At 35.9% G+C, this 19,199-nt stretch overlaps 1 protein-coding gene across 3 annotated transcripts in view; it reads right to left on the bottom strand.

Annotated features, from left to right (window-relative positions):
* LOC143749247 (RNA-binding protein Musashi homolog 1-like) overlaps positions 1 to 19,199 on the bottom strand; it is a 46,882-nt gene that overhangs the window by 17,923 nt on the left and 9,760 nt on the right. For 2 of the 3 annotated variants that reach the window (XM_077241779.1, XM_077241778.1), the window contains 2 exons: positions 6,083 to 6,124; positions 4,542 to 4,634 (listed from right to left, as the gene is read on the bottom strand). In XM_077241779.1, coding sequence (XP_077097894.1) covers positions 4,542 to 4,634; positions 6,083 to 6,124 — 135 coding nt within the window. Of the gene's footprint in view, positions 1 to 4,541; positions 4,635 to 6,082; positions 6,125 to 6,868; positions 6,992 to 19,199 lie in introns of those variants that run through there. The other variant, XM_077241780.1, reaches the window with a different exon arrangement.

The raw sequence follows: 19,199 nt of genomic DNA, 5'->3' as shown, positions 1-19,199 counted from the left end.
ATTGAAGCAACTGCCATGTGATTGGTTGATTAGATAATTGCATTAATGAGAAATTGAACAGGTGTTCCTAATAATCCTTTAGGTGTGTGTGTGTGTGTGTGTGTGTGTGTGTGTGTGTGTGTGTGTGTGTGTGTGTGTGTGTGTGTGTGTGTGTGTGTGTGTGTGTGTGTGTGTGTGTGTGTGTGTGTGTGTGTGTGTGTGTGTGTGTGTGTGTGTGTGTGTGTGTGTGTGTGTGTGTGTGTGTGTGTGTATAATGTATAATATATATTACATATATTATATAAACGCACACTTTTATGTTAGATGTGATTAATTGCGATAAATCGATTTGACAGGACTTAAAGGACATCGCAAAAAAATATAGCATCCCTAAACAGAATAAAAGGTTTAGGAACTGTCAAAATATAAATACATTTTAATAAAAAAATAAGGAAGAGAAAAGTGAAATGCAAAAGTTCTCCAAAGACAGTCCTTCAAAGATGACAGCTAATATTGCTCCAGCACAACCTAAAATCCTTTTACATGTCAAATCGAGAAACAGCTGAGACACATTACATTACAAAAGAAATGTTAGGGATTTCTGGAAACATGTTTGCTTACACCGCCACGGATGAGCACACAGAATAAAGTCATCTCACAAACTAAACACACACTCTCTGTCCTCTCCAAAAACCGCCAAGTGTCACATTTCTGTTTTATTAAACAAGAAGAAGATATAAGATCTCCAGATAAAACTTGATTTTTATGCCTTCCTCATCACTCGTTTTCCCTTTAAACAGGCCAGCGGACAAAAGGTCCAGTGAAGCTCTCTAATCGACACCTCTCATGGCTGACTGGAGACTAACTTTTCCAGTCTGTCCGTTCCACTGGCCCTCTCCCTCTCAATGTTTCATTATATCCATTGTTGTGGGTCGGAGCGCTTGGACTCTCACTGTACTTCGCTTTTGTGAGGCTGATCATATTCCAACCATTTTGGATTGTGCCTAACAGATCGGGACAATGGAGGGCAGTGAGTTTTCCCGGACGGGCTCGAGCGGCCAGATTGTGTTCACGGCAACAAGGGCTTCTCCCACCAAATACTGTGAACGGATACATACGCTAGTGCATGTGCACCGTGGTTTTTGATACTGATCCAACCGCTGAGTGAGAGGAGTGCGGAGAAGAAGCACAATATTTTCACAGATTAAATGTAGAAAAATCCCTTCTTTGTAAACTTTAACCTTGCCTCAAGATTGCTTTCACATACTTTTCCCGTGCTTGAATGCTCAAAATGGAATTTGAAACACGTTTAACTTCTGTATATTTATGTATTTATGAGAAAAACAAAACATTCAGTGGGACATTATGTAGGGCTGGATTTTACTCTACCAGTCAAAAGTATGAAATGATTACGATTTGATTGTTGTTGTTTTTGAAAGAAACTTCAAAGTTATCTGGTCTTTAATAATGTTAACATAAAAACATTATTTATACATTGTTCATGGAATGTTTTTTCTGAAATATTTAGTTACTACTTGTTTCGGAATGTTCCGAGAACATTCAAAAGCAACGTTCCCATAAAGTTTGTGGAATGATAAAATGGAATGTTTCCTTGACGTTCGCAAAACCAAGAACATTTTTTTAAATCATTCAGAGAGCATTCATAAATAACGTTAATATTTTTTGTTAGCTTGGATTCTGGTAGTATCATTCAGTTTTGGTTGTAAATCAGCATATTAGAATGAGTTCTGAAGGATCATGTGACCATGCAGCCTTGATGACCATAAGAGACTACTTTCAAAAACAGTAAAGCATGGTAATTATTCCAAACCTTTGAACGGTAGTTTATATAGGAGCAATACTGATTTTATGTTGTCTTCAGCAGCCCAACAGGTGCACGAGGTGCTGACACCCACTAATACGCATTTGCGAGAGTGTACACCACTGAATCCACACGTGCATTTACATATTTGAAAAAAAAAAGAGCCCACATGCACCCGGTGTCAGAGTGAGATGTGTGCGGAGACAATAGGCCCAGCAGGTCACCGTGGAAACAAGCTTGAGAGGGTGGGGGGGCAGCAGCTGTTGCATCAGTTTAGATTCTGAGACCCTCCCCCTTTCCCAACAGCACCTTCACATCCTCGCTCCATTCCCCCTATCCTACCTTCACACCATTTACTACAGTAAGTATCACTTTATATAAGTGTGATTCTGTAGTGACCACACGTCATGATCGAATTATGGTTAAATTATGCCTTAAAATAGCTTCACTGTAACTATACTCCCTTGCTTGATATAGTATACGTGGTTCTATGAATATGCAAATTAACCCCGCCTCCACTCACTCACACAAGCTCAGAGAGCCACTCGTTGATGATCACACGCTGATCTGATTGGTTACAAGGTAGTTTGTGACATCAGAAACACTAACGTTTTTGAGACTTTGGTTCACTGCAGTTTTAAGGAGAAAATACTCAGCAATGCTGTTGACTTGTGAATTTGTGGTTTGTCTTAAAGCATATTAAAAACACCACAGACATATAAACAACATTAAAAGCATGATTTTCACCACTTAAAGCACTGAAAAATTCTGATCTTGATTCAAAAACGTTAATTTCACCTGTCTGTTAAAGGGAGTTCACCAAAATTATGTCATCATTTACTCTTTGCAAATAACGATTGTATCAATTAGATTGTTACACCAGTAGGTGGCGACAAGTGACTGTTAAAAAATGTTTGTCATTGAATCATTCATTCAAGAGATTAGTTCAAATACGCTGATTCATCCAATAATGAAACAAGTATTTAAGAGTGAGTCATTGAATCATTCACTCAAACTGATTTTTAGTTTCAAATAATTAATTCAAATTAAATACACATTTTGAATAGACTGCAGCAATTAACATTTTGTCAGAACCTCTAGTAAGTTACATGTTATTTTGTTAAGTTGTCAGTTCAGAATCGTGGGAGAATCCCGATCTCTGTTTGAAACAAAAACTAAAAAATCGTGATTCTTAATTTATCCAGAATCGTGCAGCTCTAATTAGACTGATTACTGAAGGATCATGTGACCCTGAAGACTGGAGAAATGACGCTGAAAATTTTGCTTTGATCACAGGAAAAAATTACAATTTAAAATATATTCACATAGAAAACCATTAATTTAAATTGTAATAATATTTCCCAGTTTTACTGCATTTTTGATCAAATAAATGCAGCCATGGTGAGCAGAAGAGACTTTTTACAAAAACATGAAACTTTTGAAGGGTAGTTTACATTTGAAGGTCAGAAGGTTTTCCCGAATAAAGAATCAACCATAAACATGATCATGATCACCAGTGGTTTTGTGTCTATTTAGTTTCCCTTTTACTCTAATAGTTCTGGCTAGTTTAGGACAATTTTAAAGGACACCCACTTTTAAAGCTTCCCTTTGTAGTGTGTGTTTTACTCTTTTTCCTTCTCTCACTCTCTTCTCTTGCCCTCTATCCACAGAAGGCGACGCTGCCTCCCTCACTCGTCTCCTGCCTCTACTCATATGCTCTTCTCTTTCTTTAGACCCTGTTGTCCACTATTCAACTCAGCGGGCCGCTCTTGCACGAAAGAAAGAGCAGCAACACAAGGACTCCAACTGGGACACCAATTCTTTACCCCTGACATCGAATATGACAGTAACAAATGGGACAAGTGGAGACAGATGGAGCATAAAAGAGATATCATGTGTTCTGTGTACATCAAAACAGAGACAAATATACGTGACCTTTTTATTATTGGAAATGTCAAAGAAAGCACCAATATCAAGAACACATTATTGGGTGATATTATAAACATATCACAGAAAACTGTTTTTCTGGTTCTTTAAAAACTGGTGTGTGTGTGTGTGTGTGCGTGCGTGCGTGCGTGCGTGTGTGCCTACCTAACTATATTTTGGGGACAAATTTGTACCCAGAGGTCACCAAAACATGACAAAATCTCCAAAAACCTCCCTTTAGGGACCTCCTCATTTGTAAATCTGGTATAAAAATAAAGTAATTACCGGTAAAGTCTTTTTTTAAATGTAAAAATCCAGAAAGTTTTGTGTGATGGGTAGGTTTAGGTGTAGGGTTAGTGTAATCGGAGAGAATATACAGTTTGTACAGTATAAAAACCATTACATCTATGAAATGCCCCCATTTAGATAGCTTAGTAAACACGCATGTGTGTGTGTGCGTCTACATATACATTTATAAAGTTGTACTATGTAGACATACTCTAATATATTTACAACCATTTATAGAAACTAAGATGCAAATCATCGTGTGACATCATGACATCTATGACATCACAACCACAAGCTCATTAACATAAAACCGCCTACATTTACATAACCATTTACTTAAATGGTATTAAGCAGCTTGACCTGCCCTGATGAACAAAAATATGATTGTCATACAGAAGTCTTAAATTACAGCACTAAATACAGCCGGTTTATTAAGGATCAGAAAAGGTTGGAAAATGCTCATGAGAAACTAAACAAAATTTTGACAGAAATAAGAAAGTAGAAAAGTAGTAGCCCTTGAACTCACCTTTCCGAACTGATCGAAATACTGTTTCACATCTTCGATGGTGGTGTTGACAGACAGCCCTCCAACAAAGATCTTCTTTGTTCTTGTTACCAGCTAAAAAAAAAACACCAGAGAAAAGACAAATAATGAGACTACAGGACTTTCTACAAGAAAACTAGGGTGCCATTTTAATAAGTATATGGTAAAACTTTACAATAAGGTTTTATTTGTTGACATTAGTTAACTACATGAACTTACATTGAACAGCATTCTACGGCAATGACATGCTAATTTTAAAATTTACTAATATTTTTTGTTAATAAAAAGAATGTTTGTGTCTATTACACAAGTAGGAGTAATGTACGACTGTTCCAAAACCTAGTGAGCTACTTTAATGTCTGCGCAGCTGCCTTCTAAGGGAACATACTAACTAAAAATGGAACCACGTAAATGGAATTGAATGGACTCGGGTTTGGAATGTTTCACATAGGGAGAAAGTCTGTCAGACAGATACATAAGTAACACTTTTCATGACATGCAGGGGAGACTTGATTTCAAGCTAACTAATATGCATAAAAATACACCGCACCAATATCTAGTTTATTCTAGTAGTTTTTTTCACATTATTTTATCCGGACAATCCAGTGTAGACAGGAATTTTTTTCATTTTTAATTTGAATTTTTAGTTTTGTACGCCATCTTGGAAGAAATTTCACTGAGCCCATCACAATGCATCCTGGGCTTACCTTATCTTTGATAGCTACTACAATTCAAAAGTTTGGATTTTTCCAAAATAAATTAATACTTTTATTTAGCAAGGATGCATTAAATTGATCAAAAGTGACATTTATAATCTAACAAAAGTTGTTTTTTGAACTGATCCTGAAAAAAAAAGAAAACGTTTTAAATATTTTCACAAAAAAAATGAGGTATTAAGTTGACAATAATCAGAAATGTCTCTTGAGCAGCAAATCATCATATTAGAATGATTTCTGAAGGATCATGTGACACTGAAGACCGGAGTAATGATGCTGAAAATTCAGCTTTGATCACAGGAATAAATTACATTGTACAATATATCAAACCAGAAAACAGTTCTTTGATATTTTAATAATATTTCAAAATATTACAGTTTTTACTGTTTTTTATCAAATAAATACAGCCTTGGTGAACAGAAGAGACTAAAAAACATTACAAGTCTTATCGACCTCAAACATTTGAACAGTAGAGTATGTGCGATACGGTCAAAAAGAAAGTATCTTTAGAATTGTTATAAACATTTTAGAGGAAACCATTGTTTAGTCTCTATTCTATCCTTTTACGTGTCCTTCTAAAGGTTTTGTTTAGCTTAGGAAAGTTTTACAGGATGCCCATGCTTCAAGCCACTTCAAAAAGAAGGTATAGCTGCCTGCGGTCTGGAAGAGCTGTCACAGGTAGAAAACACCTATGATGCTTTGAAACACTCGTAGGTTTTAGAACAGAACCTACATGTCCTTAATGAGAAGTGACGTGTGACATCACAACACCTGTGATGTTAACCTTTACTGAGACTTCACACTCACCTTTGGCTGAGCTCGACGTGGGAAGGCCACCTTTGGGTCAATCTGAGAGAGAGAGAGAGAGAGAGAGAGAGGGAGAGAGAGAGAGAGAGAGAGAGAGAGAGAGAGAGAGAGAGAGAGAGAGAGAGAGAGAGAGAGAGAGAGAGAGAGAGAGAGAGAGAGAGAGAGAGAGACAGAGAGAGAGAGAGAGAGAGAGAGAGAGAGAGAGAGAGAGAGAGAGAGAGAGAGAGAGAGAGAGAGAGAGAGAGAGAGAGAGAGAGAGAGATTTGTTTAGCATGTGAATTAAGCTTCTTTGATTCTTGAGAGGGAATTAGAGACATGAGTGAGAAGAAACGTCATGTATGGCAAAGATGGCCAGTTATCCGTTTGAAGACAAAGATAGTAGTCCGTTAATATTTTCAAAGTCCAATCACAGCTGTTCAACAAACAGACCAGTCAGTGTTTCCCAAAGATTTACTGATGTTAACATAATGTAATCATTATATGAAAAATAAACATTAAACTAATCAAACTGAACTGTGCATGTGAAGTCAACTAGATCACCAAATGAAGTATGTCTACATCTTCATCTCTGTTTTCTTTAAGCAATCTACACCATGAAAATGTAAGTTACTGTATTTATTATATTTTAATTATTGATGAAAGAACATAAAACATTCGATACTTCAACAAAATGTTTTACTTGAACAATATTCACAGACTTGCAAGCAGAATCTGGCAGAAAATGAAAGCTTTCGCAACAGACAAATCCTCTGAAATATTTCAAAAGGAATTACATTAAAATCCCACCATTTTTCAGGCCAGTGTGGAATCATCTGACCACTGCAAGTCATGTGAGAAACACAAGAAAAACTGAAAGAAAACTTCTGCTTAAAGCTTTCATTTGCCCCTGTTTTAAAATATCTATTGTGGCAAATAAATGTATTTAAAAACTTTTTTTTAAGTTAAGTATAAATATATAATCTTTTGCAAATATCCTGCAAAATTAAAGAAATCTGCAAGGCTTCATTTATTTAAAAAAATATAAAACTATAAAAAAGAATAAATAACATAATAATATTTTTTTTATTATTATTATTTATAATGATAAAATAAAATAATGTTTTTTTTTTCAAATCTGTATCTGTACAATTCGAAAGTTTGACATTCATCATGTTATGCCATCACAACAACCACAATATTATTAACATATGATCACCTATATTTACATAACCATTTACTTGGTTACTACAAAAAAAAAAGAACAAGCAATCAATACATTTTGAAAACAATGACATTCTAATTGTTCGTGAGCACTGATGCATATATCCACATATTGGGATACAATAGTAATATGAAATAGTTGGATAAGTATCTGCTACCCAAAACTATTGGCTGATTTGTGCTAGGGCTGGACCCGGATATTCGAATATTCGTTCGGTGTGTTTGTATTCGATTTGAAAATGTGACATTCGAATATTTATTTATTTTTTGCACACCTGGCATCCCCCACGAAACGGTTCTCATTCACGCTTGAATATGTTTTACACTATACAATCTGGTGAAATATAATACTTAACATATAACTTCGTTATATCTACTTAATAAATATATTTGCTTCTTCTTGGACTAAATGTGTTCCTGCAACGGGAGTATTCTCTGACTAGAGCGCAGAACAGCAGAGTTTGTATGGACAGAAGTGCATGCATGAGCTTGTATTTTGGGTTAAGCTGCGTTGCTTTGACATTGTGGAACATAGAATAATAGAAACAAAATGTATTATCCTTTTTACCCTTATCAATCTAAATTAATCTACAGCTAAATATAGGAGACTTTGATATTTTACTGGGACGTCACGTTTATTTTTCGTTTTTCTTTATTTGAATTTTGTTTTTCTTTATTTAAATTTTGTTTTTCTATATTTCAATTTCGTTTTTATTTATTTAAATTTCGTTTTTATTTATTTAAATCTACCCTACTTTGTCAGTGAGAAAAATATTATTATAAATATTAAAAATATTATTAAGACTACCTTATTAAAAATATTGCTTAAGTTAAAAGACGTGTGTGTGTGTGTGTGTGTGTGTGTGTGTGTGTGTGTGTGTGTGTGTGTGTGTGTGTGTGTGTGTGTGTGTGTGTGTGTGTGTGTGTGTGTGTGTGTGTGTGTTATATCACTAGCGCAGTGTCCGTTCTCGGAGCATATAAGCCCTGCATGCGTGTGGCGCGCCGCTTCTTTATTTAAATCTACCCTACTTTGTCAGTAATTTGTTAGTGAGAAAAATATTAGATTACCTTATTAAAAATATTGCTTAAGTTAACCTGTGTGTGTTTTATATCACTAGTGCAGTGTCCATTCTCGGACCATATAAGTTCTGCTCGCGTGAGGCGCGCGTGCATCCGGCTCGCCCTGTTTTGTAGTTTATTAAAAGTGTATTAATTCTGAATGTGTCGCGTCTCACCTGTCTATCTATATTGCACCAAATACGACACTGCTCTCCCTTGTGAAGTCGTTTGGATGAACGGTTCTCGAAATAATCAAAATGCAACGGACAGACAGACATAGGCTATAGAGATTCCGAAGCTTCGAATATTCGATGTTCATTACTACCGAAGCTTCGAAGCTCAAAAAATGGTATTCGGACCAGCCCTAATTTGTGCACAATGAAATCAATTAGCAACCCTGACAGGGGGGGGAAGATTTCATTGCAAAAAATTGAAGACTAGATCAAGTTAAACTGAAGTTACTAATAGTTCCAGGATCATAATATATTCCGAAAGATACAACTTAAAATAAATAGAAAAGAGCTATTCTAGATGCCTACAGCAGACTGTATGAGAATAGAGCCTGTAAAGTAAAATATAGATCAGTATCCTGGCAATCTAGAAGATATAGATTTGTTAATCAACAAAACTCAGCACCATGAGCACAACTAATCCCACTAGACAAGGCTATCTCCATCCTAATTCTAGAAACCATCTCTAGCCACCCCATGCCCATGCCATGCACTGCCATTGATCTAAGTGACCTTCTACACGACTAGATTCATATGGTGTAGCAGACAGTAGCGTTCTATTAGTGCGCTCCAGCAAGACTCTACCATGTTGATCTTGCCAGTGTCTACAGTTTTAGTACTATGATTTCAGCTCACAATCTCTAGACTACACTCATAGTCACCTTCTGATCCCAAACCTCGTCCCAACCTGTGCACGGGAAATACAAGACATCATGTGAAGTCACGTCAGATATATGAGTGTGAATCAGTTCAACCGAATAAAAACATCACTCATAGACCACTATAATTTTAAACTAATTTCACAGGATTCTGTAAAGCATTGATTATCATTAAGTGATTTTTGATGTGTGAATCTACTAGTCGATTATGTCAGTTATGTTTTATTTGCTCTACTGTTCAGTCTTTTGTAACATTATACAAATCTCTTTTCAAGCACTTTTGATTAATTCCGAGCCCCTTCATTTCATTAGTCACACTTTTATTTCACACATTTGCAAGATCTTGCTCTGTTACAATTATACTAGTTCAAATGTGTGTTTTGAAAATTAACCCCTTCATTGCTGTGTTGTTTGTTTTTGTTTTGTTTTTTCCATCATGACTGATTTGTACTTTATACCACCAAAAGATTCTCAGAGTTTTCGTATTTTTTTGTATTTACCATTAATTTCCTATATCGGTCATTATTGACCGTGAAGGTACCAAGTGTTACTTTATTTATTTACACCGTCCATGATTTTTTATGTGTGTGTTCACATAGCTAATGCAACAAAAGTCAGCGAGTGTCATCCCATTCCGATAAAGCTATAAATTAAAAACGTAATTTTTTTGGTCAGTTCTGACCAATATTGTTTGAGTAACCCAGAGGGTTAAAGTATTAATTTTCAAACGTTCAAACAGTATAGTATGTTAGCACATTATATTTGAGCTTCCTTAATTACAGCACAACTTTTTTTTTATTTTATCTTTTTTTTTTTTTTTTTTTTTAACATTTTCTGAAGAAACAAGTGACCTTTCCCCCTAGGGAAAATCCACTGTGATACAAAGATGTTGTGGTGTTTTTAGTGCAATGTCTGATAGTTTAGCAGTCATTTTAATAGCACATCTCTTCTTAACAAGCTGCATGATTTGAGGAATCATTCACAATGGTGAAAAACTCCTACATTCTTAAAATAAAAGTGTGTTTCCAAAAGTGTGTTTTCGCAGCGAAGCAATGGAAGAAACATTTTTGGTTCCCCAAAGAACCAGTCAACAGTTCCTAAAATAACTCTTAGCGTGAAGAATCTGGAGAACCTTTTTCCACTATAAAGAATCTTTAGTGCAATGGAAAGGTTCCGTGGATGTTAAAGTTTCCTCATGGAACCATAAATGCCAATAAAGAAACTTTATTTTTAAGAGTGTAGGGTTAGGGGTTTGTGAAAAATGTGTAGCCCTAACTAATGAGAATCAGTTCCGTCTTTAAAAATATCTGAAGATACTGTGTGTTGTTTTAGCTATCTTAGCATATTCCTCCCAAATATGTTGTAACATCTATGGATAACCAAAGCTTCACGGAATCCAAAATGAGGTCAGAAATGACACTGCTACAGTTTTTAGTATCAGACAGAAAGAACAAACTGATAGAAACACAAGTGTGTGTGTGTGTGTGTGTGTGTGTGTGTGTGTGTGTGTGTGTGTGTGTGTGTGTGTGTGTGTGTGTGTGTGTGTGTGTGTGTGTGTGTGTGTGTGTGTGTGTGTGTGTGTGTGTGTTGACGAAGGCTACTCCTTTTACAGGTTACTGGAACAGATCTGTTTCCAAACAATCCTCTTTTCAGGCCTGAGGGCAGGCAAAGCCTATCCCACCATCCAATCTCTGCTCGGAGCTGAGAGGGAGGAGATACGGAGAAAACAGAGAGAGCAGGAAGGGGGTGAGGGCAAATTAATCAGCACGAAACAGCAAAAACAAAAAAAAGTAAATGAAAACAACAAAAGAGAAGGAAGAGAGAGAAGGCGCAATTCAGCTAAAACAAAACCTGCTAGTGAAAAGCTCAGGGTGTTGATTGTGTGTATGTGTGTGTGTGTGTGTGTGTGTGAGTGTGTGTGTGTGTGTGTGTGTGTGTGTGTGTGTGTGTGTGTGTGTGTGTGTGTGTGTGTGTGTGTGTGTGTGTGTGTGTGTGTGTGTGTGTGTGTGTGTGTGTGTGTGTGTGTCATGAAGCCCCCTCTGCTTTCATTAATTATAAGGACAAAGATGAACCCCAAACAGATGGGACGGAGAGAGGTCCACCCCCTCATGGGCGAGCACACACACACACACACACACACACACACACACACACACACACACACACACACAGCTTGCCTTTCACTCCACACAATCAACAAATCAAACCAAACTACACAAGTATATTTCCTATTAACTCTTTTATCAGCTTCTACCTCATTTTACAGACAAGAGCTCATACACACTCTTTAAAGTTCCTTCATGCCAAGTTAAGCATCACTATTACCACTCATATAGTTAGTGTAAGTATACTGTAGTTAATCATTTGAACAAACCTATAACAAGTACTAAACTTCAGTGCGTATATATATACCTCATCCTGCAGCGTTTGTGCTACGGACATGAATGATTTCTCCAGGTGTTCTGTTACTTTGCTAAACCCTTTATTGGACTTAAAAAAAATTCTGAAGTACACTTAAAAAATTAATGAATAATTATGAAGGGAAACTGTTAGATTTCTAATGTTACACTCTTAGAAAAAAGGTTCTATATAGAATCTCAAAAGGTTCTGTCAGGGGTTTCAAATGTAGAACCTTTTAAGGCTTCCCATCATGAGATCAGTTTTAATTAATTTTTCTTTCATTCATTTTTAATTTTCAATAAATTTGTATGAATTAAACAGCCTGTAAACATACGTTATCGGTAGGAAAAAATTATTTAATGAACACATTAAACATGACAGTATTAATATGCAATCATTTAAGAAATTTCTCCTTAGACACAGAATATTTTTGGCATAAAGGGATCTTTAAAATGTCAAACGAGTCAAGAACCCTAGATTTCTATATTGAAGCCCACTAAACTGAACTTTATTTGCAAAGAGTGTATACCATATAGGGATGTTATATGTGAAATATAAAAATGATACATATAGTGCTGGGCAATGATTAATCGCATCCAAAACAAAAGTTTGTGTGTATATAATATAATATTTTTACATAATTTATATATATATATATATATATATACAGGCAAATATTTCTTAAATATATACAAGCGTATGTGTGTATTCATATATACAAAATAATTATACACAGTACACACACATATATTATGTAAACACAAACTTTTATTTTGGATGCAATTAATCATTGCCCAGCACTAATATAAATAAATAATAAATAAAATAAAAAAATAATAATAAATAAATAAAATATATATATATATATAATTAATTTTAAATAATTTTATATAATTTTATATAATTTTTATATTCCACATATAGCATCCATATATATATATACACAGCCAATAAATATTTATATTATAATATATTATATAAATGATAGACAGACAGATAGTTGTATGGCAAATTGGCAACATTCAGAATGCCTATTTTCCTAACCTGCTTTATGAAGAATATTGGTAGTAAACACTATAAATGTGATTTGTTGAAAGAAAGCTAAATCAAGACTCAACTGGGGAAGCCCTCGAGCTCAAGCTCGCGCATATTTAAACCATTTAATACAATGCTTACATAAATACGGTCATTATCAGTTTAGGCCAATATTTCTATATCAGTGCATCATTAATATACAGACTGCATTAAAACTAAAGGTGTTTGAACGTGTGCTGCTGGAGGAGGAAGATCTGCTGATGTATATGGGACTGGGCCATCAAGGTCACTGTGCATGAGTGAACAATGGCAAAGCAATTAGCTAACGATGCTCGTTAATGAGGCTCAACAACCCCACACCGTGACCAAGACGGAACAAAGGTGAGAGTGTGTGTGCTGACACAATGCAAAATCTCAGGAGAGGCTTTGGCTTCAGCCACGTAGCTACCTCGGAAATGCAATCCAGTTTGTTTCCCTCAATCCGATTACTTGCTTTTGCGATCCATCCTAATTACGGACAGGGAATTCATTCTCTCTCTCTCTCTCTGTCTCTCCCTCTGTCCCGCGGCCCGAACCTCCTCGTGCCATCAGCATTTCAGATCTAATCTTCAGAATCTACCGCTAAACCATCATACACACTCTTGCACGTCAATGACACACTCAAGGCCTCCAACGGGACTCTCATCCAAATCATTTCAAGTGTCCTTGTACCAGTTCTGCGCAACACACAACACAGGAATGTCTCTGGTCTTGAAATCCGAACTTAAATGTTTTTTTTTAAAGCTGAAATTGTCCAGAAAAACAAAAGGTTTAGACTTAAGGCCATATTAAGCACAAACATTGCATAATAAAGTAAATGCATAAACGCATCAAGCCACAAGCTATCAGAAACACATTTTTTCATTCTGTGTGTCAACTGCTAGAATAATAGCAGTTAATTTTCACCAAACCCCAGTGAGTCTAGAAGATTTGATCACTGTATTATCAATACAACTTGTAGTTCATGGCTAAACAAGCATATCTGTGCTGAATGTGCAATAAAATTGAAAAAGCAATTTCAAGAATGAATGAACAGACAAATTTATTACGTGTTTTTTGCAAAACTGGATGTTTATTAAGCAGGATTCTCGCCAGCGTTTTTTTCTTTTTTAAGTTGCCAGCATTTTTGATTATTTTCGCAAAGCATTCATGGGCCCCAGAATATTTAGCTGTATGAATATCTGAACAATCAACATGTGTATATAAATAAAATAACAGAGACTATTTTTTATCAACACTTGAAAGTGGGTGTTTCATTAAAAAAGCAACATTTTTTGAACAAATAGCTGAGAAAATCTAATTTTTGTCAGATCAGATTCAGAATGATGTTCAAAACATGGATGGAGTAGATCGAGTACATCAACACCCCCAAAACTTCACAGTCCTCGTCCTGGGTCGACATCTCTCTCGGTAACATTAGGCCGTTTTGATTTATATGCTGTTTAAATGCTGTACGCAGATCTTCATCTATTGTTTTTGGATCTGGAGATCCTGTGCTAGTTCAGAAGATGCGTAACAGCGCCTCCTACCTTATAAAAATGATTGCCGGGGTAACTTGTCAATTGCGGGGATGCGTTGTGTCATAAATGACGGAAAATCACGTCAATGGCGGGGAAAGAATTCATCTCTTTTGCTACACAAATAAGTTTAATTTAATTTCTTATTCAAATATTGAGCCTAACTAACCTCAATTGACAAATGCAGATCCAGATTTGTCAGCCACACAGTTCCCATTTGCACTTGTTCGGGTTTGATATTTGCATTTTGTCTTTTTATACAGCGTTGATTCAATCTTGTTTAAAAATTTAAATTTGAACAAACTCCTAACACTAAATATTAAAATCAGCTGTGTATCTCATTCTGCAGCGTTTGTGCTACATACATGAATGACTGTACAGACCATTGAGAAATGTAAAACAGGAGACAAAACAGCTGGAATCTTTTGACTTAGGCTGGTAAGCAACTAACTAACAACTAGGGATGCATAATTCGGAAAACCGAAATGTGAGTTTTTTTAAAAAATTGCGACTTTTATTTAAAATGTGATTTTCAAATAAATCCAGGTTTTCTGTGCTTATTTGGTCACATATATCAATGTGACATAATATATATAATAAAATAATAATAATTTTTATAGAAGGTGAGACCCAATTTCGCATACTGATGCACTATTCAATGCTGTTTTAGTGTTCACACAGAAACAAAATCCAAAACGAAAAGGTGTACTTTAAAAATCTGGAGGATAATGCTTAATAAATTTGAAATGTTGGACACTTCATGCACTTAATTACATAACATTTGGGATGGGGCTGTCAGGCTCTGAGGCTGAATGACAAAAATAACCTTATTACATTTATACATTAAACGGTTGAGTACATAGAGCACAAGTATAGTGTGTCATTAGGAACACAGCTTGAGAAAGCCTTAGCATAACATGTAACAACACTTTGGCAACCACCAATAATACCTTAACAGAGTGGTGGTAAGAAATTTAAAAATATATAAATATTATAAATTTCAAGACAATGTACAACATTGATGTCCAATAGTTTTTTAAGAAACGACCCTGATTTTTTATTTTTTTACATTTATAAATATTTGACTACGTACACAAACACACACCTTGTTTTAAAACACACAAATCAGACACCTACATATGTTTCACATGGTTGTTGTCTCTTAACTAACTCGGGAGAAATGCACACTGTTTTAATTCAGCCTTATTTTTATGAGATTTGACCATATGACCTCTCGTTTCCAGAACTCAGACACCCCTCTACCGACCTATCCTCTTTCATTCTTTCTTCTGAGGGCCGATAGCATGAAAAAACACTCTCAGCATGGCACATTCTTTCTGTTTTCGACACAGACTCTCACAATATCTTCTTTTCATTTCCTCGCGTGGACGGCAAAAGCAAGAAACAGGAAAACGCTCAACAGAAGGATGGAAAATGTTGAATAATGAAGGACAGCATGGAAACGCTTTGCTGTTACATGCACAACTTTACAGTTCTCTACACAAGCACCACATCAAATATCAAATAAAAAAAGCACATACTGCCATCTGTGTTACAGACTGTTGCCGATTCTTCTGCAGTTCCTCTGGAATCTCAAAACACAACTGAAAGTGGACGAGGAGCTGTTTTCACAATAGTCTTATCTATCAAAATTGCTTCCTGTTATTGTGGATCCCTCCCCACGAAGCCTTTCAGACCCCACTGGAGTGACCTAATAACCCCACCACAACATTACCACAACAGAGGCTCAAATACCACGCCAAAGGCTCATTCAAACCCATCAATACACAATCAACACACTGATTAGCCTTTGCATCACAGCACACAGAAATCATGCTTTACTTAATAGGCTACCTGTAATGGAGATTTACATCACAGCTAGCAGAATCATCCGGGTCGTTTTTCCCCAAGCCTGCATTTATTTGATCGAAAATACAGTAAAAGCACGTGAATTATTATTACGATTTAAAATAACTAATGTAATTTATTCCTGTGCTCAAAGCTGATTTTTTAGCATCATTACTCCAGTCTTCAGTGTCACATGATCCTTCAGAAAGCATTCTTATATGTTGATTTGCTGCTTGATATTTTTGTGAAATCTGTAATACTGTTTTGTTCTTTGATTAATAAAGTTCAAAGGAATAGCATTTATTTGAAATGTAAATCATTTGTAGTGTTATTTTACTGTCACTTTTGATCAGATGAATCCATCATTGCTAAATAAAAGCAGTCATTTCTTTAAAAAAATAAATGAAAGACTTTCACATAGATAAATGATATGTGATAAACATTAATGTTATACCACAGGATAAAAATGTCTTTATAAAAATCAATCACCCTAAAACTATTTTGAATCACTCTCTTTTAGATACTTTTTTCTGGTTGTAAGTTCTCTCATTTTCCTGAAGGATAAGTCCTAGCCTACATTTTCTCCCACTGAATATTCTGTTTCACTTATCAGTACATCACATTCCGAAAAGAAAACTGATTGTGAACGTCGCTTCATGTCCACTTTAAGTAGCCACAAAGTATTATTCTGAACATAACAGAACTTCTCTCGAGCATTAAAAATAAAACAGTGTCTCTATATATGTAAATCTGTCTTAATTCCTTACTGAATTAATGCAAAAATCTACTTGACTTCACAACATATATTTGCTTGACATGATGCAACCAGGGCTTGACATTAACTTTTTTGCTCACCAGTCACTGTGGCTAGTGATTTTCCAAAGTCACAAAGATTTTCCCTAGCCACAATTTTGACATCAATATTGGGGAAATATCGATTTGACACAATGGGGAAAACTGCCATATAGATATTTTTAATATTATCTCATAAATTGGCAGCAGGTATATTATGCTGCTGTCACTTTAAGACCTGACGCACAGATCCATTATACTGTTACACATGCGTTTTCTTTCTCAACTGTTTACGTTCACTTAAAACTTAACTGACTGTGTTTACATGAATACTCGCCAAGACCGGCATTTTGACATTATTTTGTGTGCATTTGTATTTGTTTAAGCGCAATAAGCAGAGAAAAATAACTTAATTTAGTACTGAGATGCGGCTATATGTGCTGCACTTTGGGTGTTTGAGCAACAGGAATAAGTAAAATTAAGCACAATCCCACGCCGAAATTCAAGCCCTGTAACAGCAACAATATTCATCCGGAGCAAATGAAACGATTGAGTGAGGAGAGGCGGGTTTGTGTGCCAAGCTCTGGATGCAACTATGATGCCACCCATTTTTATTTTTTTTTCAACAGAAAATAAAGAAATTTATATACATAATTCTACACCATCAAGTGTTACTCGAACTACCATGGCGATTATGTAATAGGTGGGTGTGGCTCAGAGGCTCCGCCTTCTTTGGCGTGGAAATTGATTCATTTCTTCAGTTCAGTCCGTCAAGGTCAGATGAGAAACATGAACACTGGAGTACTGATTTATAGTCGACACTAAAGTTATAATTCCAATTGAAAGTGACACTGACCTATCAATGGCATATTTTTTCATGTTTAATACTGTAAAGCTGCTTTGCTAAAGCAATCTATTGTAGAAAGTAGTGCTGGGCGGTATACCGGTTCATACCGAAAACCGGTGTATATTTTTGTTATGATATTAATTTTTAATATACCGCCATACCGATGTATTTAATTACACAACGTTCGGAACGAACGTTACGCTGCGCCGCACGACACTGTTTCAGACGGACCCTTTACATTGTTGCACTTCTAAGCAGTGACTGCGAGGCGATGGTAAACAGCAGTTTTCTTTTACTGTCTATGGGTAAACAGCAGTGCTCTGGTGTTACGCTACAGCGAAGATGGATGCTACAGAACTACGGTTCTGTGTTATTTTCCTGTCAAATGTCGAGAGCGCATTATTGTAGCGCGAAAGTACATTAATATAATGCGCGAGTGCTAATCTCTCTGCTCGTGCGCTGAATATAATGTGCCGCGCTCTCAGATATACGCTGCTCGCGTTGGTCTATTTTCTCTGGGCTCGCTCAGAGAATCCTGCACTTAAAACGTGTTCAGTGCAATCGCGAATCTCTCCTCGTCCCCAGCTAACAATTTTAGGTTATAAGGACGTTTTCATAATGTTCCCATTAAGTTATAAGAACGTTATTTCTGAATGTTCTAGGAACATTCAAAACGTCCAGTTTTTAGACGTTGTATTAACGTTATTTCTTGGTTATAAGAACTTTATTCAAAATGTTATAAGAACGTTCAATTCTCCCGTTATATAAACGTTGTATTAACGTTCTTGCTTGGTTATAAGAACATCATTCAAATGTAATCAGAACGTTAAATTCTCCCGTTATATAAACGTTGTATTAACGTTATTTCCTGGTTATAAGAATGTAGAACGTTATTAGCTATTCTATTCTACAATATTCACTAATCACAGTAAAATAGACCATCCTAAGTCAATTTACTGCAGTAATTCCTCTCTCAACCAGTAGAAAATGCTTTGAACACCTGATTATGCATGAAAAAAAAAACGTAATAAACTGGAAAACCGGCATAATTTTGAAAAGATTATGAATAGCTCGTGCAAACATCCACATCGCTGTGATCAGATGCTTTTTATTAACTGCTGTTTTCTTACCACTGTCATTCTAGTGGTGTGTTTATTTTGTTATTGAGAGGAAAGAGCGCAGCGCATATTTACATATTCATTAAACGACGCCAGTATTTCAACCTGTTTACCCCTAAGCAAAGAACGAAAAAGAACTTCTCTGTGAGTATACAGCGCCTTTATGCAGGGGCACAGTGGTTAATAGCCGTGGTTAAGTGTGTGACACTCTCGGATATAACCAACAAAGTTGTTATGGTGATGGTAGTCCCACATGGCGACCAAACCCAAGAGACTGAAGTGTTGCCAGGCTGAGTCTCTCTGCGCAGTGGTGTTTAAGTCACCATTAATAGTTGTAAATACTCTTGCTGCAAATAAATGCGTCGAAACACGA

This window comes from Siphateles boraxobius, unplaced genomic scaffold, assembly GCF_051911475.1.
Source record: "Siphateles boraxobius isolate OS27281-9 unplaced genomic scaffold, OSU_SipBor_1 24, whole genome shotgun sequence".
Lineage (NCBI taxonomy): Eukaryota > Metazoa > Chordata > Actinopteri > Cypriniformes > Leuciscidae > Siphateles > Siphateles boraxobius.
This window is presented reverse-complemented; position numbering and strand designations above follow the sequence as displayed.